We start from the raw sequence: 24,835 nt of genomic DNA on the forward strand, positions 1-24,835 counted from the left end.
GAATAAAACGCCCTTCTTACTTCTTGAGTCTAAATTATCTTCTATGTGTGTGACCCATAGGCTCCTCATCATACCGGTAGTGTATAGTATCGCAATTAACACCAATTATCGTCTCACTAATACACAGACCAAGATTGGCCCCTAGCAAGGCATCGTGGCCACTCGATAGATTCGGATTCAACAAAGTAGCTACATGGTCAACGATATGGTTACCGTACAATTCGATCATTTCATCATACGTTATCTTGACGAGACGAAGGCATAGAAATAGTGTCAACCTTAGTTACTCTCGATATTATGTATTCAGTCTCTAGACCAATATAAACTAGATAGAGCAACAACTAATCCCACCGTGGCCACAGTTTTAGTGTCATTGCCATATACTGAATTACGCCGTGAGGAGTAACTTCTCCGTACCCGGGAGTGATGAATCCTCTGTCTATCCACCATAGTCTTGATACACTCCTTGATAAGCCAATCACCACCATATTGACAGTCTGAATAGAACTGCGTTAGGCTAGTGTCAAACTGCACCAATCGGTGCACAAAGTGCTCTGGTGATCTCAAGTCTAAGGTCACATGTACCACCATCGTTAGAGGATTTGTCATAGACACTGGGGTTACCATCCATATGGAATCCTCTGGTGGGGTCAGTCCAGTGAACTTGCTACAGACAGCAAGCACCCATGTGGTGCACCAGGTGTCACCAAACAACCTTGACAAGTAAGATCAGTCAGTCTTTCGACAGGGTCGTTCAACACTATGATAGCCTTACCGTATTATATGTGCCCTTACTTCAGAATAATATTGGGGCTACGGACGTTTCTAGAATGGCCACCATATATTGCTCATAGGGTTTCCATTATCAAGATTTGAAACACTTGATACCCTGTCACGGTTCTACCATTCTAAGGACATATATCAATACATATTTCAATATAATGATTTACGCGATATAGAATAAAATGCATTTTATTGATTAATGAACATTATTATAAAGAGTTAATTCTACAATATTGATTGCTCTAAGGCATCTACTCTAACAAAAGGGTATGATGTAATGAAATCTTAAAGTTAAAACTACCTTAGCAACTTGACGTTCGCTTGGACTCTTGGGTGTTATTACTCAATAGTCCTAGTTTGAATCCCCACGACTAGCCATGAAGGCTTATTGACTGTTAATTTCAAGGCCCGAGAGACTAGCTAAGGTGCACACAAGCTCCCAAACACCCCTATCTCCAAAAAAAAAAAAAAAAAAAAAAAAATCTATAGTGACAAATGAAGATGATACATTTTTTTTTTTTTTTTTAAAGATTTGATGCAAATAATGAATAATACGAAAATTGAAGAATCTATATCAATATAATGCCCTAATATGTTACGAAACCATGTTGTAGTTAATGATCCATGGAGGAATAACTAAAATGTAGCATCGAATTCTTCTTAGCCCATACCGTGACCTTGTATTTTAAGGAGATTTTTCTTTTAGTGAGAAAAATTAGCCCGAAATGAATGTTTTGTTTGTGTGTATGAGCCCTCCCCGATTAAGACTATGTGAAAATGCAATAGTATAAATGATGAGGTAATATTTCCATTTATTCATTGAACAAAAACATATTTTTAAGTACCTTTTTAACCTTTTGAGATTAATATTGGATCTAGAAGTGGTTTGATTAAGGATCGGATCGAATTTTACAAACAACAATTTCAGTATTTTTAAATAAAGCGTGAATATATATTAACAATATAAAAGGGTGATGATAAAAAAAAAAAAAAAAAAAAGTGAATTTATACCAAAATGATAAAGTAAACATTGTTATAACTATCCAATATACATAGCTAAAACAAGTACATATTTCTTGATTATACATATATATAACCATAAAAAGATTAAAATTTATAAAAATGGACTCAATTCTTATAGCCATAAGAATGGCTTTGTTACAAAGTTAGTGATTTTTAGGGAATGTGAATGCGATTGAAGTTATAAAAAAGAAGGGTAATTTTGTTCAATTTTTTCTTATGTGGTAAAAAAATGGTTCTCAAAGACCGGGGGTGAAATTAATCTTATTAATGTAACATTATTATTTTAATTTCATCCTTTTTTAATAAGCATTTATAAACCCCAAGTGGTTGGTCTGACGGTCAATAAAATTTAGTCTTTTTATTGACTTTTTAGATTCGAATTACCTTGGAACCATCTAACACATTTGTGGTTTATCTTGAAACATTAGACCGTAAGGTGTTTAATGACCTCAAGAATTAGTTGAGGTGTGCGCTAATTGGCACAGACACCTCGATCATAAAAAAAAAAAAAATTAGCAAAAGGTGACCCTCTGTTATCACACCAATGAATTGATAATGCTAAACGACTTATATGATTTTTTATTTTTATTTTTTTTTGGGTTTTGGTCAGAGATTTATATGAATTTAAGTTACGAATTGCTAACCTTATGTATATATTTGGGCTTAAATTAAGAAAGAAGACTGGGCCGGGTTACCCAAAAACTAATTTGAACGGTTACTCTAATTGTAAGGAACCCTATCTTAGCAACCGGTCCACCACGGCCCACAATATTCGCCTCTAATTAAAAGCTGCTTTATGTCCACTCAGAAAGCACCGATTATTAATTTAATTGATTAATCAATCGATTTGGAATACTTGAGAGGTACCTTTCATACGACTGTGGATCTCTCTTTCAACTTATAACTGAACTAGAAAAACAAAAAATCTGCACTCAAAATTGATCAACAAAATCGAAAAATTTGATACAAATCCATCATGGGGTCTCGTGATTCGTCCCAAAACAAGGTTTGAAATGATCTTTTTTCACTTTCTTACTTTCAAAACTCAAAACCCTATCAGGGTTAGGGTTTTGATTTGATTAGATCTGTGTTTGCAATTGTTACTTTTTAGCGTTGTAAAGTTAAAGATTACTTGGCAATTTTGTCGAAAACTTCACTGAATAGTTGGTATTTTTTAGGGTTTCGATTATTGAGCTTATCGAAACTGAATCTAGTGATAAACTGTGTGTTTATAGACTTAATTCGGTCAAAATCCTTGAGGGTTTTGTAATTTATAGAGAATTGATCAGTGATTAAGTCGTAGTGGTAGTTTTTGTTCCGTTGATAAGTGATTTAGGAAGATGCAATCTAGAAGGCATGAAGATCATATGACGATGTCAACATCATCGAAACTACGTAATCAACATGGAAAAAGTGGCATGGGTCATGACCCATATCTGGTTTCGCGTCACGATGCACCCGATAGGTCTCGGAGGAGTGTGAGTCCGCATAAGGTAGATGGTTCTAGGAGGATTTCAGATGGGCAAAGGACAAGTGGATCGATTGAGAGGAGGGATTACGGTTGGAATATAGGTGGAGGAAGGACCGAAAAGGTCCGTTCAAAGTCACCGCCTCAGTACAGGATATTGCATAAAAGGCCTCAGTTTGACGATGATGGTATGCCTAGGAAATATGGTTATCATGAAGATTTGGATTTTGATCATGGTACAAACTCTAGGTTGAAGCCTGTTTATGGGTATGATCATGGTAGTTCAAGAGTTAGTAAAGAGAAGGATTATAACGAAAACAGGATTGTGGAAATTGATGGTCATGGAATGTTAAGTGAGAAATCAGTGCTACCGGAAGAGGGCGAGATAAGGGGATCATATCAGTTGCCTCCAGATAAAGGTCATGCAAAAAATTATGGTGAGCATGGTGGAAGTATACCACTGTCATCTCGGAGCATGAATATTGGTCGGTTTGAGCATGAAAAGCTTCAGTATAGAGAGCCAATACCAGATGCCTACAAAGCAGAAGAGAAACCCTTGTATCTTTCAAGGGATAAGTTCGCAGGAACTGAATCCTACATTGGAAAGGAGAAACCTATGTATCACTCCAGAGATGTTGTGTACACTACTGTGCCATCAGGGAATTCTAAAGATTTCTTGAGCAACTCCCAATACAAAGTGGGCTCCTCTTCAGGAACAGCAATGAGTGAGTTTCCAGTTTCTTACCAGGATGATGTGACCTTGCCTACTTCGGATGGATATCCAAGAAGTAGTATAAAACTAACAGAATCTACTGGTTTTAATGCGTATAGGCAAAGGCCACTTGTGGATACTTTGAGAAACACTGAAGCTGAAGTAAGAAACTTGACGTATTACCAGCATGGGGCATATAGCCCCTCCAGGACTGAGCGTGAGGATTATAAGTATCCTAAAACCAGATTGTTAGCAAATGATGATCGAGGATATCTGTCTGATGATTTACGCAGAATGATATCTCCACACACTCGACTAGAGTATGATAATGCACTTAAGGATTACGATCATAGAGATTTGCCAAGAGCAAGTAATATGCTCCCAGTTGTAGACAGGATCGATAACCCAGAGCTTTCTTTGAGAAGGAGCAGTGCATTAGACCATCCTACTTTACAAAAGCAGACAGTTTCAGACTACATTGATATGAGCCGAAAATCATATCCATTAAAGCAAAGTGAGGAGTATTTGAATCCTGGATCTACTCATGCGGAGTTTGAGAAGACACTGCCCCACAACTATGGAATATCACATTTGGGTGTACCACAGGATCGTCAAATCTCATATATAAGATCAGATTACGCTTTTGGGAGAGATCCAGGTCCAGAGATTCAGAAAGAAAGATTGCAAAGTTCTTCTGACCTACTATATGATTCAGAAAGGCACAAACTTGCTGTAAGAACGCGGAGAATTAAGGAAGGGGAGCTTGGCATACATGAGCCATCTGAAAATGTTTTTAAAAGGAAACATAGCTTGGAGGATGACATATATAGGCATAATGATAGAATTATTATGTCAAGCAAAAGGAACATACCTGAAGAGTTTGAGGATCTATATGGGAGTGATGAGGAGTATTTTGAAGAAGATATGAGTGGTGTACACTTTCCAAAGACTCGGAGATTTAACGACAATGAATACAGAAAGACTGGAAGGTCATATGATGGTCGAGAACATCCTGGAAATTATGCATCTGATGATTGGTTCTCTTCCCGAGATTCTTTGGCAAATTCAAAAAGGTATTCAGCCAGATTTTATAAGCCTAATAGCAGATATGTAAAGGATCATACAAGACCTGTTTCTTTAGGATGGCATAACTCATACCATAGTGATAGAAGAAGTGGCCTTTATAAACAGCACAAACTTTGGAAAAAAAATAAGGATTATGATGAGGATGTGCATGATAATGATGGGGACAAATCAGAGGATTGGTTGAATCTTGCGGAGTCGGAGCCGTCAGAAGATTCTGAGGAATTCAAACAATTGGCACATAAAGCCTTCTTAGAGTACTCTAAAAGGTTGAATGTGAATTCATCTGTTCGAAGAAGATACCAGGAGCAAGGAAAAGCTGGTAGTTTATTCTGCATTGCATGCGGCAGAAGGTCTGTATTCTTTTCTCACACGCATTCTAAAAGTGGAGCACATGTTTTCATTTATTGATTCAGGAGTTCTCTAGCATAACTTTTACTGCTGCAGTCAAGTAAGTATGCACGGTGGTCTTATAGGTCTAGCTGTTTAGGTTTCTTTGGGGTTTTTACTTTTATGGATATGTGCGATTTCGTAAAATAATATTAGGTTTAATTGTTAGTGTTCCTGCAACTTCTAGAGCTCGATGATTTAGTTTTATCAAAGTTGTGTGATGGAGCTCTGATATATTGTTAATTCTTTGGATAAATGTTACTTCATGAAGCTAGATCGGGAGGCTCTTATTGTAGATGAACATTCTATTAGCCATGCAGTACTTTCATGAATAGGTTGGTGGATTTAAGTAAACTTTATTATTCATTTCCAGAGTAGTTATTTGGTCAATTGATGTAAATATTTTGAGGTTAAGTGGATTAGTTGAGAGGAATGACTCCATATATATGGATTAAAAGCTTCTGTCATTAGTAAAAAGAATTGATTAAGAATTCCAAATCTTCTTTTGTAGACATGAGAAAAAATGCTAAACATGTTTTATAAGTATCTAACATCCATTTATGAGACTTTGGATGATATTAAGAGTTCTAGGATTCGACATTTGGGGTTGCTGTATAGAAATGTGCTGATATGATCTTTTGGATTTGCACAAGGATAGGGTGTCTGTATTGTTTTAGCGTGTACATACAGTTTCTGTCTGTAATGTGATTTCTAGCCTTTTAGCAATAATAGAATGTAGCAATCTTTTTGTTGGATGGACAATTTATACTAGACATGCCATGCTTGGAAAAATTAGTGACAATAATATGATTGCAAAATCTGATTTGTTGTAGTGATGAAGACATCTATGTGGGTGGAGTGGGACAGGGGTTGAGTCTTCATTGTATTTAATAGGTCTAAGCTTGTAGTATTTTCCAATTTTCAAGAACGCATAGGCAACTACTTGAGTATTTTTCCATTGTCTATGCATCGCATTTTCCATGGCAAGTTCACTGACAGGGTAGGGTCATTTAACTAGAATCTTTTGAAATGATGTGGGTGTGATATTGGATGATGATTTTTCTGTTAGCTTGAGGGAAGCTGTTGCAGCAGGTATTGCTGGGTTTAGCTTGCTGCAGCTTTTCGTGGATTAGATTACATGAGATTAACTCTCAAGTTTTCATCATTTAAGAGGGAGACAAATAATATTGACCTGACAACAGCCTCTGTAGATCATGGAAGCAAGCTATAAACTCCTCTTTAGTCAGCTCATTTAGAATTTTGTTCATTATTTGGCAAAGTCTATTTTCTTCAAGTTCTAATCCAAGTCAAGGACAGAATCAAGAATTTCTGAATTAATATTGGCTGCAAGAAGAAATAGATGCATATTTATTAGTATGAGGACCTTTTTCACCTTCGAACATAGCTTCATGTATTGGAATTGTAGCTTCACAGAGAAGTGGTTATATTAAAGAAAATCTGTCAGTATTATTGATTCATTTTTAATCAATTGATTTTCTAAGCTTTGAGACACTATGACATTCTTTTGAATGTCAACCCCGGGCATTTGGCATGTTTTGTTCTTAGTGAGCCTTTGTTTGCATCTATGGAGTTGGTTGAACAGTTGTGACAAACTTGTTTTTCTTTGGTATATTTGTGAAAAAAAGCTCCTATTCATGCTCTGCTTTTTGAAAGAAAGCATCCTGTGGGGAAGATTTTCTTTAGATGCTTTGTCTAATTGTCTCAGTTAGATATTGCAAGTTTGGCTGCTGTTTGACTCTGATGAAAAGATCAGATTGGCTTGAGAAAAGATTTGGAGCTTCGTAAACTCATTCCATTGCCAGCTTAAATTCCTGGGATGTTGCATGCATACGGTTTTAGGTTTCATAAAGATGGTATTTGTTTTTAATTTTTGCTTTGTAGTCTCTCTGATAGAAATAGTAATGGTGGTTTATTTGCTTTGTTTACTTTATAAATCTATCACCATATTTGCCATTAATACTTTAATGATTAGTTGTTTTCAAACTCTCATTTTCCGTCTGAAAGACCAAATAGAATCAATGTTTCTACTTCTGAAGTTACAGATAGGAGACCTGTCGAGTATTCCCTGTTGCCTCTGTTATAATCCATTATCAATTGCTTATATGTCTCTTCTCTTACAGCATGTCAAAGGAGTTTGCAAACACTCAACGCTTGGTAACACATACCTTTATGTCTCACAAGGTTGGGTTGAGAGCACAGCACCTGGGTCTTCACAAAGCGATATGTATTTTGTTAGGGTGGAGTAGTGATGTGCCCCAAGAAACAATAACATGGGTTCCAGAGGTCTTGTCTGATGAAGAAGCTATGGCTGCCAAGGAGGATTTGATCCTCTGGCCTCCAGTTGTTATCATCCGCAACATCTCTATGTCAAACAACAATCCAAAAGAACAGAAAGTCATACCTATCGAAGGGGTTGAGGCCTTTATAAGAGGTAACCTGAGGTTAAACAATAAACATTAAGTTATCCATCTGACACCAAGGACATAAAAAAGAAAAATCAAGAAAAAGGAAAATTGGATTAAAAGTTATACTCCAATATGTGAGTTTTTTAAGTTGGTATATGTGCTTATTATGTGCTTTGAATTAACCATTATAATAAGGGCGATAGGCCTAATGTCATAACTTTTTTTAAATTTATGTTAGGAATTTGGTTTGTTCAATTCAATGAACAGACTTGCAATCTTTTGTTTTCATACATTACCCCTTTTTATTGCTTGGAGTATTTGCAGGTAAAGGTATTGTTGGGGGAAAAATTACCGTGTGCCTGGGGAGGCCTGCTGACCAAAGTATTATGGTGGTGAAGTTCTTGGGAACATTTTCTGGACTGGCAAATGCAGAGAAGCTTCATAAGTATTTTGCCGAGAATAAGCAGGGGAGAAAAGATTTCAACCGATTAATCAACAATGGCAAAGGCATCAACATTGCTGAAACCAGAATGCCAGGAGACAAAGTGGAGGAACACCTGCTGTACGGATACATGGGCATTTCAGAGGATTTGGATACCGTGGATTATAATACCAAGAAATATTGTGTTATAAAGAGCAAGGCGGAGATTATGGACTTGGCGAACGCCCCTGTCAAACCCAACGATAGTTAAGCCAATTGGAAAGATTTACTTGAGGGTGGAGCTGGAATTATATGTTCCTAGTCAAGAGATTCCTTCCTCTGTATGCTCTTTCCTTTGTATTGTTATTGCTCTACCTTAAGTAACGTATACAGAAGTGAAACTGAAAACTTCTTATTATCATCCGCTACTAATTTCTTAAGTATTTTGCTACATGTATTAGGGTGACCTTTGGGGATTCCCTTGAATGAATTCGATTATTCTACCTCTTTAATTCTCATTTGTTACATCTTTCTTCACATTTGTTGAAACCACAAGCAGTGTTCTGAAACCCGATTGTTGACCGGTTCGACTAGTTAAACTAGCGGTCTAACTGATGATTCAGTAAGTTTGAAATCTAGCAAACACACCCTTGATAAATACGCATCAGTCCCTACAGGTTTGAAATCCAACAAACTCACCTTCGTGATCTGACTGCATAGATAGGGTTTTGCTTTTCTAGGCTAAATGTCGACTGATTCTGATAGCCAAAATTCAATCTGAAACTATCACCGGAACCATTGACTTCCACCCTACAAAACCCTTTTAACCCCAACACTTGGTAGTCCTTCGTTCATCGGTCTTGACTCGCATATATCATCGCAATTGAGTTGATTTTTCCAACCAAAATTCAACGTCGAAAATTCAATCCAACACCACCATTTGAACCATCGACCATCACTCTACAAAACCCCTCTAACCTTGGCACTTGGAAGCCCCTCGTTCGTTGTTTGTGACTTGGGTATACCATCACGATTGGGTTGATTTTTCCAACTAGATTCCAACCGCTATTGACACCAAGGAGTGGTCGGCAGCCAAGTGAGGGTGGGGGTGAGTGGGAAGGGGCAAGGGGTAAGGGGCGCCAGAAAGTGGCCACAAGTAGCCGACGATCAAGTTAGGGATTTTGAAACAGTGGACAGTGGTAACCTAGCCTAGAGAAGGCCTCAGGTTCTGGCTAGCCGAGCCAAGCTGGGTTTCAGAACAATGACCACAAGTATGAATGTTATTATTGAATGAGTCTCATCATCTAACATCCTATTAAAAAAGGTAATGAACACTTACAAATGACATTGTTATGTGGTGAGTAATTAAATTATATTGTTTTACTAAAGGGTCTAATCGAATGATAACACTTGGACATGCACGGTTAATTGAATGATCAGATGTGGACACCTATGATTAGTTAAACTGGGATTAATCAAAACTTGGACATCTAGGTTAATTGGATGATCAGACTTGGACATATGGGGTTAATCAAAACTCTTAATAACTTGGTTTAATCAAAAAGTTAGACTCGGACACCTACTTAATTTTAGGGCACTTATTCAGACTCCGACCCCTACTTGACTTGAGGACACCTATATTGCAACCTTAAATTACTCTTTTCTATAAAGGATTAACCGAGGGTAATATTTAAGAAAAAATACAAATAATGGACATAACTTAGAATATCGTATTTCACATTTGTGATGGAAGATTGTTCATTCAAATTATTCAATCAATACAAGGCTTGTAAAGATTGTTCATTCAAATTATTCAATCAATACAAGGCTTGTACCTTTTATTAGAATTTTCAATCAAAGAACAATAAATTATTACATGGGGTGAATGCATAAGCCCTGAAGACACAGAAAAGTTCTAAGTTTCCTCTTCGCTTCAATTATTCTCATGCACATACGTATGCAAAAACATTTTCAACAACTTTTTCCTATCTTCTTTGGAAGTTGAGGAACTTGATTCCATAAGCAAAGACAAAGAAGAACATGAGAACAAAACCAATATGAGCTGCAGCAACAGCTCCAAGGAAGTCATGCTCAAATCCATAATGCTTCTTAATGTACTCCTTCACTGTCATCCAACCTTCTTCTGCTACATCAACCTCAGAAAGCTTGTCACCGACCTGAGATGTCACAAGGCCATAGATTGTCCAGGCCACCGGAGATGCCCAGTAGTACCACCTCCACCATATCGGAATTTGCTGCAAATTTCAGGTATGGAATTTCAATTTTCATACAAAAAAAAGGTAAGGTGAATATGCATATTAATCCTTAACATGGTATTTGGTGTTTGATACTTACTGTCCTTGGAATGAGGAATCCGGAGAACAGGTTCCAGAAGCTTAGGAAGAAAGACATAACAATAGCAGCAATTTGATGGTTTGGAGTGAGAGCTACAAGCATCATTCCGTAGAGGGTGAAGTACATGAAACACATCAAGATGAAGAAGTAGAACCACAAGAACTTGTCAAGCTGCCAATGGAACCCGATCATCGAGTAAAGCAATAGAGTGTATACAAATGTTTGGATTGCAACATATATTGTCTCTATGGCAACCTGCAAAGCGTAATATAGGGTCAGTTAAATGTGCTTATGTTCTTTGTTTTTTCTGTTTCCATCCCCTGAATTGAAGTATGCTACATGTATCTTTCAAATATTTTGCAGTACAAGTTTCAGGTTTTTTTACCTGAGCAAATGCGTAAGGCAAAGGTGAATACATCCCGGCTGCTCTTTCACGGTAGAAGACTGTTCGTTCAATCGCCACAACAGACTGCACCGAAGAAGTGTTGGTAGCTCCAAGGAAAAGGACAGCAGAATACATTGCTCCCAGCAGATTTATCAGGTCTTGTTCCTTGTGTCTGTTTACATTATGTATTGCAGTTGACTCAATATCAATTTACGAATCAGAAATAATGTCCTGCTCAGGAATCCACTGTAACAATGATAGGATAAAAAATAAAAATCTTTACTTACATCTTATCTCCTTTATCCCAGAAAATCATTCCAAATATAAGTCCAACAAATATTGTCATAAAGAACCGAATGGCATTGTAAGGCGGGTTCCTCCAGTAGGACCAGTGCTGTTTCCAGAAGCAAGCCTTGCATTGAGTAATGAAGTCTTGTGAATATTTGGTGGGGAAATAAAGGTCCTTTGATCCTGGTGCTGCCGTGCTCAGTTCTTTGATGAGTCTTTGATTCCTCCTGGTGAAAAGAAAGATGACAATGTAAATCTATTTCTATAGTTAAGAGAAGACATTAAAATGAAGGTGAATTGATAAAGTTATATAACGCCATTTACCGATACAGATCAGAGTTGGCATAAATGTCAGCAAAATCGACATCAAGTTGAGCTTCCACTGAATTAGAACTGACTTCCAGCACCCATGTAGCAGGATTGTAACCATCTGTGATCTTTGGTACACCTGGGACAGCCTGCAAAACATTATAGATATTGGTAATGAACAAAACTCGAACATTTAGTTTCAATCTTTCAAGCAGTCTTCATAGATCACAATACAAGCACGCCAAAATTTTACACTCACTTCAAAATATTCTACAAGCTTGTGGGATTGGATCCCAAGAGGTCCGGCATAAATGACTTGTCCTCCTCTTTTCATCAAGAATAGCTATAGGCAAAGTGAAATCATATCAATAAGACGCAAGGTTAAAGGCAGAAACCAAATTGAAGATATTAAAATTTTCAAATACCTCATCAAAAGCTTCAAAAATGTCTATGCTCGGTTGGTGAATTGTGCAGACGACAGTCCGTCCTGTATCCACAGTATTTCTAACTGTTCGCATCACAATTGCAGCAGCTCGAGCATCGAGACCTGATGTTGGTTCATCCATGAAAATGATGGATGGATTGGCAACCAACTCTACAGCTATTGTGAGTCGCTTTCGCTGCTCGGTTGACAGACCATCAACTCCTGGAAGGCCAACTAGAGAGTTCCTCAGCGGATTCAGCTCAACCAAATCCATGACTTCCTCAACAAACATCTGCGGAATAAATTACCAAAATAATGATATCAATAAAATGTTGGTAAAACTTTAAAATACTGGACTTAATGAGGACAAGATCTAGGTGTAAGACAACATGCCTTTCGCGTTTCTGCATTGACATCCTTTGGTAGGCGCAGCCAAGCAGAGTACAGTAGAGACTCATATACTGTAACATTTGGAGAATGAATATCATTCTGTTCACAGTAACCGCTAACCCGAGCAAAAGTTTCTTGGTTCTTGGGGTAACCAGAAATACTGATACTTCCTTCAATATATCCCCCAGTTTTTCTGCCTGCTAGAACATCCATCAAAGTAGTCTTCCCAGCACCACTTACACCAACTAATGCTGTTAGAACACCAGGCCTAAAAGCACCACTAACATATCGTAACAGTTGGAGGCGATCCTCTTCAATTCCTTGGCTCTTCATTTCCTGCGAAAGTTTCACCACTGCATTATTTACTAATTGATTTGGAGTTGCTTTTCTTTGAAATATTTCTAAATCTTTCCCATGTGGAATACAGTGTTTGACCAATGAACAAGGTCAACTTAAAAACTAGAATACATAGAAAATAGAGACATCGGAGAAGAGACTTACAGCTGGCATATCAACAAAGTAACTGACATGATCAAATGCAAGTGACAGCGGTTGGAAGGGCAACACCATTCCTTTCCTCGTAACTGCATTTTCTGTGGCACCAGAATTGGAGTTTTCTGGATGATTCCTTACTGCCATATCAATACCTGCATTCATGCGCATAGCTTAAGTGAGAAAGCAGAAACTTGGCTCATTGGGTTTCTTCTAGCTAAAGGTTTACGGTCCGCCATCAATTCCACCGGATGCATGTAAGGTTATGCACATATGAAACACAAGACACAATGACCATAATTGCACCTTCGAAATGTGATCAACAAGAATCTCTGCATTGCAAAGTGGATTACTTAACTTATAAGGTAAAACTCTTCAACTCATATAGAAGCAAGTTAAGTTCCCATAGTATTTTTCAGATATATACAGTGTTAAATCATCTTTATCAGCAACTACCATTAAGAAGACAAATCAATGACAAGTTTTAGAAACAAAATTTGTGAGATTTGGAACCTTCAAACGATGGGGCTGTAGATGCTGCACTCATTTCTGTTGCTCCCACTTTTCTCTGTCCATAAGGAGACGACTGCTTCCTGCTCTTGTTACCCTCGCCATCTTCCACGGTAACAGATTTAGTTTCTCCCAAAGCTGCATTTTAATTTAGAAGTATTGTCAAAATCAAAAATTGTTTGTATACTTGATATGGTAGTAGTATGAGAAACAATACTTACGGTTCAGGTAAGTTAATGCTGCTATAAAGAAGAGATTGAAAAGCAGAGAAAATCCGAGGAGTATCGCAATACAAATCCAATACCAGTGGTCTTCAGTATACATGCCTCTGGATTTGAGAAGAGCCTTTCCAACGGTGGGTTCATCAATCAGAGAACGTGCATGATTGGGCTGCAAGAAAAAACAACACACCATTTATTAACATAAAAATGGAAAAATGTTGGTGCCAGTGACAAATTAGCTTCAGAAATCTTACTGCACTCCATCTATCATCAAGAAATTCATTGAGGACAATGGCATTCTGACCATACGACATAGGAGAAATATAGTAACCCCATATCATCCATGGTTTGATGTCATCTGCAGAAGGATTGAAATTGTTGAAATCATCCCTACTATACTAGAATTGCAGATAGCTTAAGCAAATGAAGAAGCATCAACAGCATAAGGGAATGAACACTAGCCTTTGGCAACAATGAATCCACCAAGTACAAAAACTACCAGCAGAGTGAAGGTGCCAAGCGTGTTGGCGACAACTTGTGTTCTTCCGAGTGCTGCAATGAATCTGAAGAGAGATAGAGCCATCTGATGCACACTAAAGAATGCCAATAGTTGACGGAAAAATCTGTGACATATTAATGTGTTAGTGAATATAAACAAGAAATTGATACATGACAGCGTATATGTGTTTTGCGAGTTATATGCAGATGAGTTTTACTCATTCATCAGGAGTAATGGAAGGAAAGACAGACCTGCTTGCGGAAGGAGCGAACCCAATGGTATAATATGTGAGGATGATCCATATCCCTGACTCCATCAAGGAGAGGGGAATCCTAAGGACCCAAATTGGTAAGGCAAAAGCCCAAGCTGGATAAAACAAGAAATCCCTTTGTTTGAAAAACACAGGAAGTCTAAATATAGTCAATGCAAGCTCTGCCATCCCATTAAACATAACATTAATGAGACTGAAGAACAATGCACCATAGAACTTTCCTCCATCTTGTATGGTACCATACTTCATCTGTGTTCTTATAAAGACGGTGAAGGCTATAATTGACATGATGAAGATCTGAGTTGTCTTGAATATATACACAAAAGAATTGCGCTGCATCAGAAGCCACTCTCTTGCAAAGCATGCCTTGAAGAGTTCCCAGTTTGAGATTCCATATTTTTCTTTAACCAAAGCTGCAGGGTGAGCTTTAGATTTATCATAGGGAACTCTAAGTTCCTCAGCAAGTTTTTGACCAACATGGAAAGATTTGAAGTGATCCACAAATTCAGGTACGGAAACATATCTGTAAGGCTCATCCTTTTTGCACCAATACTGCTGTTGGTCCTTTTTGGAAGTAACCTCTTGCAAGAAATCTGCTGTTCCTTTCCTTTCAGGGCACTAGAAGCCTACACTTTTAAAGAATTCTAGCACATTATCCCTTGGACCTTGGTACACAATCTGACCCTCGGCGAGTAAGATAATATCATCAAAAAGATCATAGGTTTCAGGTGCAGGTTGCAGAAGAGATATTATCATGGTCACATCCATAATATGAACCATCTGCCTCATGTACCTGACAATCTCTGCGGAATAAAATACCAAAATAATGATATCAATAAAATGTTGGTAAAACTTTAAAATACTGGACTTAATGAGGACAAGATCTAGGTGTAAGACAACATGCCTTTCGCGTTTCTGCATTGACATCCTTTGGTAGGCGCAGCCAAGCAGAGTACAGTAGAGACTCAATACTGTAACATTTGGAGAATGAATATCATTCTGTTCACAGTAACCGCTAACCCGAGCAAAAGTTTCTTGGTTCTTGGGGTAACCAGAAATACTGATACTTCCTTCAATATATCCCCCAGTTTTTCTGCCTGCTAGAACATCCATCAAAGTAGTCTTCCCAGCACCACTTACACCAACTAATGCTGTTAGAAACACCAGGCCTAAAAGCACCACTAACATTCGTAACGTTGGAGGCGATTAATCAAAAAGTTAGACTCGGACACCTACTTAATTTTAGGGCACTTATTCAGACTCCGACCCCTACTTGACTTGAGGACACCTATATTGCAACCTTAAATTACTCTTTTCTATAAAGGATTAACCGAGGGTAATATTTAAGAAAAAATACAAATAATGGACATAACTTAGAATATCGTATTTCACATTTGTGATGGAAGATTGTTCATTCAAATTATTCAATCAATACAAGGCTTGTAAAGATTGTTCATTCAAATTATTCAATCAATACAAGGCTTGTACCTTTTATTAGAATTTTCAATCAAAGAACAATAAATTATTACATGGGGTGAATGCATAAGCCCTGAAGACACAGAAAAGTTCTAAGTTTCCTCTTCGCTTCAATTATTCTCATGCACATACGTATGCAAAAACATTTTCAACAACTTTTTCTTATCTTCTTTGGAAGTTGAGGAACTTGATTCCATAAGCAAAGACAAAGAAGAACATGAGAACAAAACCAATATGAGCTGCAGCAACAGCTCCAAGGAAGTCATGCTCAAATCCATAATGCTTCTTAATGTACTCCTTCACTGTCATCCAACCTTCTTCTGCTACATCAACCTCAGAAAGCTTGTCACCGACCTGAGATGTCACAAGGCCATAGATTGTCCAGGCCACCGGAGATGCCCAGTAGTACCACCTCCACCATATCGGAATTTGCTGCAAATTTCAGGTATGGAATTTCAATTTTCATACAAAAAAAAGGTAAGGTGAATATGCATATTAATCCTTAACATGGTATTTGGTGTTTGATACTTACTGTCCTTGGAATGAGGAATCCGGAGAACAGGTTCCAGAAGCTTAGGAAGAAAGACATAACAATAGCAGCAATTTGATGGTTTGGAGTGAGAGCTACAAGCATCATTCCGTAGAGGGTGAAGTACATGAAACACATCAAGATGAAGAAGTAGAACCACAAGAACTTGTCAAGCTGCCAATGGAACCCGATCATCGAGTAAAGCAATAGAGTGTATACAAATGTTTGGATTGCAACATATATTGTCTCTATGGCAACCTGCAAAGCATAATATAGGGTCAGTTAAATGTGCTTGTGTTCTTTGTTTTTTCTGTTTCCATCCCCTGAATTGAAGTATGCTACAAGTATCTTTCAAATATTTTGCAGTACAAAGTTTCAGGTTTTTTCACCTGAGCAAATGCGTAAGGCAAAGGTGAATACATCCCGGCTGCTCTTTCACGGTAGAAGACTGTTCGTTCAATCGCCACAACAGACTGCACCGAAGAAGTGTTGGTAGCTCCAAGGAAAAGGACAGCAGAATACATTGCCCCCAGCAGATTTATCAGGTCTTGTTCCTTGTGTCTGTTTACATTATGTATTGCAGTTGACTCAATATCAATTTACGAATCAGAAATAATGTCCTGCTCAGGAATCCACTGTAACAATGATAGGATAAAAAATAAAAATCTTTACTTACATCTTATCTCCTTTATCCCAGAAAATCATTCCAAATATAAGTCCAACAAATATTGTCATAAAGAACCGAATGGCATTGTAAGGCGGGTTCCTCCAGTAGGACCAGTGCTGTTTCCAGAAGCAAGCCTTGCATTGAGTAATGAAGTCTTGTGAATATTTGGTGGGGAAATAAAGGTCCTTTGATCCTGGTGCTGCCGTGCTCAGTTCTTTGATGAGTCTTTGATTCCTCCTGGTGAAAAGAAAGATGACAATGTAAATCTATTTCTATAGTTAAGAGAAGACATTAAAATGAAGGTGAATTGATAAAGTTATATAACGCCATTTACCGATACAGATCAGAGTTGGCATAAATGTCAGCAAAATCGACATCAAGTTGAGCTTCCACTGAATTAGAACTGACTTCCAGCACCCATGTAGCAGGATTGTAACCATCTGTGATCTTTGGTACACCTGGGACAGCCTGCAAAACATTATAGATATTGGTAATGAACAAAACTCGAACATTTAGTTTCAATCTTTCAAGCAGTCTTCATAGATCACAATACAAGCACGCCAAAATTTTACACTCACTTCAAAATATTCTACAAGCTTGTGGGATTGGATCCCAAGAGGTCCGGCATAAATGACTTGTCCTCCTCTTTTCATCAAGAATAGCTATAGGCAAAGTGAAATCATATCAATAAGACGCAAGGTTAAAGGCAGAAACCAAATTGAAGATATTAAAATTTTCAAATACCTCATCAAAAGCTTCAAAAATGTCTATGCTCGGTTGGTGAATTGTGCAGACGACAGTCCGTCCTGTATCCACAGTATTTCTCACTGTTCGCATCACAATTGCAGCAGCTCGAGCATCGAGACCTGATGTTGGTTCATCCATGAAAATGATGGATGGATTGGCAACCAACTCTACAGCTATTGTGAGTCGCTTTCGCTGCTCAGTTGACAGACCATCAACTCCTGGAAGGCCAACTAGAGAGTTCCTCAGCGGATTCAGCTCAACCAAATCCATGACTTCCTCAACAAACATCTGCGGAATAAATTACCAAAATAATGATATCAATAAAATGTTGGTAAAACTTTAAAATACTGGACTTAATGAGGACAAGATCTAGGTGTAAGACAACATGCCTTTCGCGTTTCTGCATTGACATCCTTTGGTAGGCGCAGCCAAGCAGAGTACAGTAGAGACTCATATACTGTAACATTTGGAGAATGAATATCATTCTGTTCACAGTAACCACTAACCCGAGCAAAAGTTTCTTGGTTCTTGGGGTAACCAGAAATACTGATACTTCCTTCAATATATCCCCCAGTTTTTCTGCCTGCTAGAACATCCATCAAAGTAGTCTTCCCAGCACCACTTACACCAACTAATGCTGTTAGAACACCAGGCCTAAAAGCACCACTAACATTTCGTAACAGTTGGAGGCGATCCTCTTCAATTCCTTGGCTCTTCATTTCCTGCGAAAGTTTCACCACTGCATTATTTACTAATTGATTTGGAGTTGCCTTTCTTTGAAATATTTCTAAATCTTTCCCATATGGAATACAGTGTTTGACCAATGAACAAGGTCAACTTAAAAACTAGAATACATAGACAATAGAGACATCGGAGAAGAGACTTACAGCTGGCATATCAACAAAGTAACTGACATGATCAAATGCAAGTGACAGCGGTTGGAAGGGCAACACCATTCCTTTCCTCGTAACTGCATTTTCTGTGGCACCAGAATTGGAGTTTTCTGGATGATTCCTTACTGCCATATCAATACCTGCATTCATGCGCATAGCTTAAGTGAGAAAGCAGAAACTTGGCTCATTGGGTTTCTGCTAGCTAAAGGTTTACGCTCCGCCATCAATTCCACCGGATGAATGTAAGGTTACGCACATATGAAACACAAGACACAATGACCATAATTGCACCTTCGAAATGTGATCAACAAGAATCTCTGTAATGCAAAGTGGATTACTTAACTTATAAGGTAAAACTCTTCAACTCATATAGAAGCAAGTTAAGTTCCCATAGTATTTTTCAGATATATACAGTGTTAAATCATCTTTATCAGCAACTACCATTAAGAAGACAAATCAATGACAAGTTTTAGAAACAAAATTTGTGAGATTTGGAACCTTCAAACGATGGGGCTGTAGATGCTGCACTCATTTCTGTTGCTCCCACTTTTCTCTGTCCATAAGGAGACGACTGCTTCCTGCTCTTGTTACCCTCGCCATCTTCCACGGTAACAGATTTAGTTTCTCCCAAAGCTGCATTTTAATTTAGAAGTATTGTCAAAATCAAAAATTGTTTGTATACTTGATATGGTAGTAGTATGAGAAACAATACTTACGGTTCAGGTAAGTTAATGCTGCTATAAAGAAGAGATTGAAAAGCAGAGAAAATCCGAGGAGTATCGCAATACAAATCCAATACCAGTAGTCTTCAGTATACATGCCTCTGGATTTGAGAAGAGCCTTTCCAACGGTGGGTTCATCAATTAGAGAACGTGCATGATTGGGCTGCAAGAAAAAACAACACACCATTTATTAGCATAAAATGGAAAAGTGTTGGTGCTAGTGACAAATTAGCTTCAGAAATCTTACTGCACTCCATCTATCATCAAGAAATTCATTGAGGACAATGGCATTCTGACCATACGACATAGGAGAAATATAGTAACCCCATATCATCCATGGTTTGATGTCATCTGCAGAAGGATTGAAATTGTTTAAATCATCCCTACTATACTAGAATTGCAGATAGCTTAAGCAAATGAAGAAGCATCAACAGCATAAGGGAATGAACACTAACCTTTGGCAACAATGAATCCACCAAGTACAAAAACCACCAGCAGAGTGAAGGTGCCAAGCGTGTTGGCGACAACTTGTGTTCTTCCGAGTGCTGCAATGAATCTGAAGAGAGATAGAGCCATCTGATGCACACTAAAGAATGCCAATAGTTGACGGAAAAATCTGTGACATATTAATGTGTTAGTGAATATAAACAAGAAATTGATACATGACAGCGTATATGTGTTTTGCGAGTTATATGCAGATGAGTTTTACTCATTCATCAGGAGTAATGGAAGGAAAGACAGACCTGCTTGCGGAAGGAGCGAACCCAATGGTATAATATGTGAGGATGATCCATATCCCTGACTCCATCAAGGAGAGGGGAATCCTAAGGACCCAAATTGGTAAGGCAAAAGCCCAAGCTGGATAAAACAAGAAATCCCTTTGTTTGAAAAACACAGGAAGTCTAAATATAGTCAATGCAAGCTCTGCCATCCCATTAAACATAACATTAATGAGACTGAAGAACAATGCACCATAGAACTTTCCTCCATCTTGTATGGTACCATACTTCATCTGTGTTCTTATAAAGACGGTGAAGGCTATAATTGACATGATGAAGATCTGAGTTGTCTTGAATATATACACAAAAGAATTGCGCTGCATCAGAAGCCACTCTCTTGCAAAGCATGCCTTGAAGAGTTCCCAGTTTGAGATTCCATATTTTTCTTTAACCAAAGCTGCAGGGTGAGCTTTAGATTTATCATAGGGAACTCTAAGTTCCTCAGCAAGTTTTTGACCAACATGGAAAGATTTGAAGTGATCCACAAATTCAGGTACGGAAACATATCTGTAAGGCTCATCCTTTTTGCACCAATACTGCTGTTGGTCCTTTTTGGAAGTAACCTCTTGCAAGAAATCTGCTGTTCCTTTCCTTTCAGGGCACTAGAAGCCTACACTTTTAAAGAATTCTAGCACATTATCCCTTGGACCTTGGTACACAATCTGACCCTCGGCGAGTAAGATAATATCATCAAAAAGATCATAGGTTTCAGGTGCAGGTTGCAGAAGAGATATTATCATGGTCACATCCATAATATGAACCATCTGCCTCATGTACCTGACAATCTGGAAGGTGGTAGAGCTGTCCAGACCAGTTGATATCTCATCCATGAAAAGAGCTTTGGCAGGTCCAACCAACATTTCTCCTGCATTTATACAATTTACCCTTTCTTAAAATGCTGTACATGATTAAATGTGGAACAAGAATGTCAATATTAATTCATAATGCATTTTTAAACTTATCAACTACAATTTACATACCTGTAGTAACACGCTTCTTTTGCCCACCTGATATGCCTCTTCTCATTTCATCACCCACCATAATATCACCACAGATATCCAATCCAAGAATCTATCACAGTATTTATGTTAACAAGTCAAGCTTGGAAACTTGGGGAAAATTAAGCTAAAAGGTTAAGTTTCAATTGGAGATGAAAGCAACCAACCTTGAGCACATAATCAGTGGCTAGACTTGTTTCTTGGCCGGCCATTGCAGTGGCTTTCATGAATGCATCTATCTCAGGATCAGGTTTGATGCCTGCTTCCTTTTCTCGCCTTGACAACTCCGCCAAGAGTTCATATTTGGCTCCAACTCCCAAGCAACGCCCGGAGAAATCCATTGTCTCCCTAACCGTCATCTCACCATGATGAAGATCATGCTGGCTGATATAAGCACATGTTCTTTGAGGAAAAAATTCACAAAATTCATGACCGCAGTAAGTGACTCTGCCTGTCACCTGCTCAATAAAGTTACAGATTACAAAGTGTTCAAAATCAAAAATACCTTGAGCGCTAAAATTACTCAGAATTTATTCGGAGAATTGAGACAAAATGAGTAAAGAACAGGTCATATAAGGACAACTTTAAGAATCTATAATGACTCACCCTTAAACTCTTGTCCTTCTTCCCAGCAAGAGCCTGAAGCAATGTAGTTTTTCCGGATCCTGGAGGTCCTAGAAGCAGTGTCATTCTGACAATTGGAAAAAAAAATTACAAAACATTATTAAATTAGTAAACAAATTTCATATAAATGAGAAGAGCACAATTTCTTCATTTAGCACAGTGTAAAGTATAGGTACCTGGATGGTTTGACTACTCCACTCACATCTTGAAGAATCTGAACAACCTTTTTCTTAGATGGGAAAAGTCTGAAAAATCCAAGGAATCCCTGTGCATCACAGGAAAATATAAGTACTTTTGAGCAAAAAAAATTCATTTCATAAATGAAACTGGCATCTAGAAATTTTATGAGTAAAATAAGATGATTACCTCTATTGCATTTAAGGAAGAATTCAACAGAGTTGGAAGTGCCCTGGTTCCATCATATGCGTCTCCTTCTATGGATAAATGCTCAAACCTCACTTCAATCTTTGGAATCTCAATTCCAACCCTTTTCAATGACAAACTCAAAACACTCAGCAATAAGTTAAGCAACAAATGATGAAAAATGGTATTAGTACAAGAGAGAGAGTCACCTGTCAGTTCTTTCCCTGAGCCTGAGGAGGAACTTTTCATTATCATCTTCAACAACTTTGAGAATACTCTCCATGAGATGTTTCTTGTCATGCATACCAAGATTGGTAACATCAACTTCTTCATAATTAATCTTTCCATCGTCCAAAACTTGCCTCAAGAGTCCCTTGGTCAATCTATTATAAGTTGGCAGCCTCTCAATGGCAGCCCATTTGAGCTCTTCTTCATCTTCTTCTCTCCCACTTTTCTGGAACACATCAGTGGGGTTATTCCACACCTCACGGATACTAGCTGAGGCCCAACCTCTCTTGCTAGCCGACGAAGTCAAACTCATTCTCCGGCTCGTCGAGCGGTTGCTAAGCGCCCTGGCAAGATCATCTCCAGCCAGTGCAGTTGCCATGCTGACGAACTTAAAAAAAAAATATATGCAACACAAAGAAGAAGAAAAATAACATATGAAAAAGAATGATTTAATGGAGTTTCTGAGAGTTATTTATTGACATGCATGAATGCATGCAAGAGTTGAGCTGGGAAAGCTTGAAATGCTGGATATGGATGTTGATTTGGGGGATGGTTTAAGTAGGAGGATATGGGGATGGTGATGACAGAGAAGGGTATTGAAGAGTTTGAAGAGAGGAGAGAGATTTTTGCATGGTGTGATGCCGTGTTTTGTCTGCTAGTTGAAGCATTAAGTTCCGCGAAATTAATATTTTTTTCATTGTATGAAAGTGAGATGGATTAATTATAAAGACAAAAGGAGATAATTGATACCGAATTATGGATTTTGCATTTGTGCTATCATGCATCATGATTCTCTTAAATATTATTTTTAAATTACTATTACTTAGTGCGTTGGTTTAGGAATTTTATATAGTAGAAGATTAATGTTGAGATAGATTACCTTGAAGATTAAATTACTATTATTTAATGTGTTGGTCATTAATGGTCAGATCTGTGGCCATTCACGATCATGGATCTGATCGAAAATTAACGGATCCACGATCATTTGGCCATTTTCGATCTTTTGATCTGATCGAAAATAGTTAGATCGGTGCACGATCAATCAGATCCGACCGGTCGTGAGTCGTTCTGATGATTGATAATCTTCTTAGGTGTCAGGTGTATTTTGGGTATTATTCACGTAAATAGTGAGGGTATTTATGTCCAAAAATTAATATATGAGGTTACAAAAGTCATTTCGCACATTTAGGCTAATTGTTATTTAGTAAACATATGAAGGCATTTATGTCCAAAATGTTTATTAATTAAGAGTAAAATTGGTATGAATAATAAATCACCCTAATAATAAAAAAATAACACTCTTTCATACGGTAATCAAATTACCCCCTAAATTACCTACAGTAATCACTATTGGTATTATTCAATTACCGAAGTATTTTATTACTTAACACCCAAATATAGTAATTACCAGATTAAAAGATAGATTATCCGTGTTATCTATTATGACACTAAACCAAATGCTCACTTAGTGTGGTACATAAAAATTTAAAATAATATAAAAGGCTATATAATGTTCGGACCCCCAATTTATCATGAAATAACTTTTCCCTATTGTTTTAAAACTTGACCTGTCATCATGGGTGGACCGGTCCAGTCAGTTGGACTAGTGCCGTCAACCATAAAAATATTTTTAAAAAGTTTGATTAGTCCCTTAAATTTTAGTATATTACAAAATACCCCTAAAAATTATATATTAGTCTCTAAAAGTTTAATTTATTTCAAAATGCCATAAAAATACGAATTAGTCCCTAAATCTTTGAAATATTTTAAAAACACCCCTAAAAAAATTAATTAGTCTCCACAAATATGAAATATAGAAAAAAAAAAAAAAAAAAAAAAAAAAAACCCTAGAGCCTAAACTGGACCGAAGAGGTTGCCAAGTCCCAATCCGATCGGTTCGATCAGCTGGTCTGGTCCGGGTTTTAAAACGGAGCTTTTTCCCCCTTGATTTCCCAAAAATGACCCCTTTTTTTCAGTTTCAGACTTTTCAGACATCAACTTTGGTAGAAAAGGGGCATTTTTATCATTCTTCAACATATATAAACAAAGAAAGGGGCTAACACTAAAGGGGCGTTTGGTTCAGGAATGTTAAATTTCTGGGAATGTTGAATTACTGGAAAGATAGATTAACTTGGAAGATTACTAGGAATCTTTAGGAAAATGTGTTTGATTAGTTGGTGGGTATGTTATATTAATATGTTTGGTTATGGGAAATAAATTGGTGGGTATGTTATTGAAATTACTAAATTGTCCCCTTTTCAAATATTAATATAATATTATTTTTATCATCAATTTTTGAATAATATCTTTAACCCCCAATATTTTAGATTTAGTTAAAACACCCCCGTTTATATAAAAC

General features: G+C 37.5%; 3 protein-coding genes across 3 annotated transcripts; 1 reads left to right on the plus strand and 2 right to left on the minus strand.

The window, feature by feature from the left end:
• Positions 1–2,818: 2,818 nt before the first annotated feature.
• LOC116127196 lies at positions 2,819–8,824 on the plus strand. The gene is made up of 3 exons (XM_031412844.1): positions 2,819–5,422; positions 7,601–7,911; positions 8,210–8,824. The coding sequence occupies exons 1-3, from the start codon at positions 3,147–3,149 to the stop codon at positions 8,575–8,577; spliced, it is 2,955 nt and encodes a 984-aa protein (XP_031268704.1). The 5' UTR covers positions 2,819–3,146; the 3' UTR covers positions 8,578–8,824.
• Positions 8,825–10,291: 1,467 nt separating this feature from the next.
• LOC116127182 (pleiotropic drug resistance protein 2-like) lies at positions 10,292–15,638 on the minus strand. Its single transcript, XM_031412833.1, has 16 exons — positions 15,355–15,638; positions 15,244–15,253; positions 14,431–15,068; positions 14,180–14,303; positions 13,935–14,078; positions 13,681–13,849; positions 13,463–13,597; positions 12,959–13,104; positions 12,461–12,793; positions 12,069–12,359; positions 11,903–11,986; positions 11,659–11,792; positions 11,334–11,561; positions 11,047–11,218; positions 10,662–10,916; positions 10,292–10,561 (listed from the first exon to the last, which is right to left on the minus strand). The coding sequence occupies exons 1-16, from the start codon at positions 15,636–15,638 to the stop codon at positions 10,292–10,294; spliced, it is 3,417 nt and encodes a 1,138-aa protein (XP_031268693.1).
• A 450-nt stretch (positions 15,639–16,088) lies between these two features.
• On the minus strand, positions 16,089–22,855 carry LOC116127198 (pleiotropic drug resistance protein 2-like). The gene is given in 20 exon segments (XM_031412847.1): positions 16,089–16,358; positions 16,459–16,713; positions 16,845–17,016; positions 17,132–17,359; positions 17,457–17,590; positions 17,701–17,784; positions 17,867–18,157; positions 18,259–18,591; positions 18,757–18,902; positions 19,261–19,395; positions 19,479–19,647; positions 19,732–19,835; positions 19,940–20,100; positions 20,228–21,128; positions 21,244–21,334; positions 21,429–21,719; positions 21,868–21,952; positions 22,062–22,150; positions 22,252–22,372; positions 22,458–22,855. Coding segments are annotated over 20 exon segments (4,458 nt in total).
• Positions 22,856–24,835: the final 1,980 nt, after the last annotated feature.

This window comes from Pistacia vera, unplaced genomic scaffold (genome assembly GCF_008641045.1).
Source record: "Pistacia vera cultivar Batoury unplaced genomic scaffold, PisVer_v2 Contig19, whole genome shotgun sequence".
NCBI classification, from domain to species: Eukaryota; Viridiplantae; Streptophyta; class Magnoliopsida; order Sapindales; family Anacardiaceae; genus Pistacia; species Pistacia vera.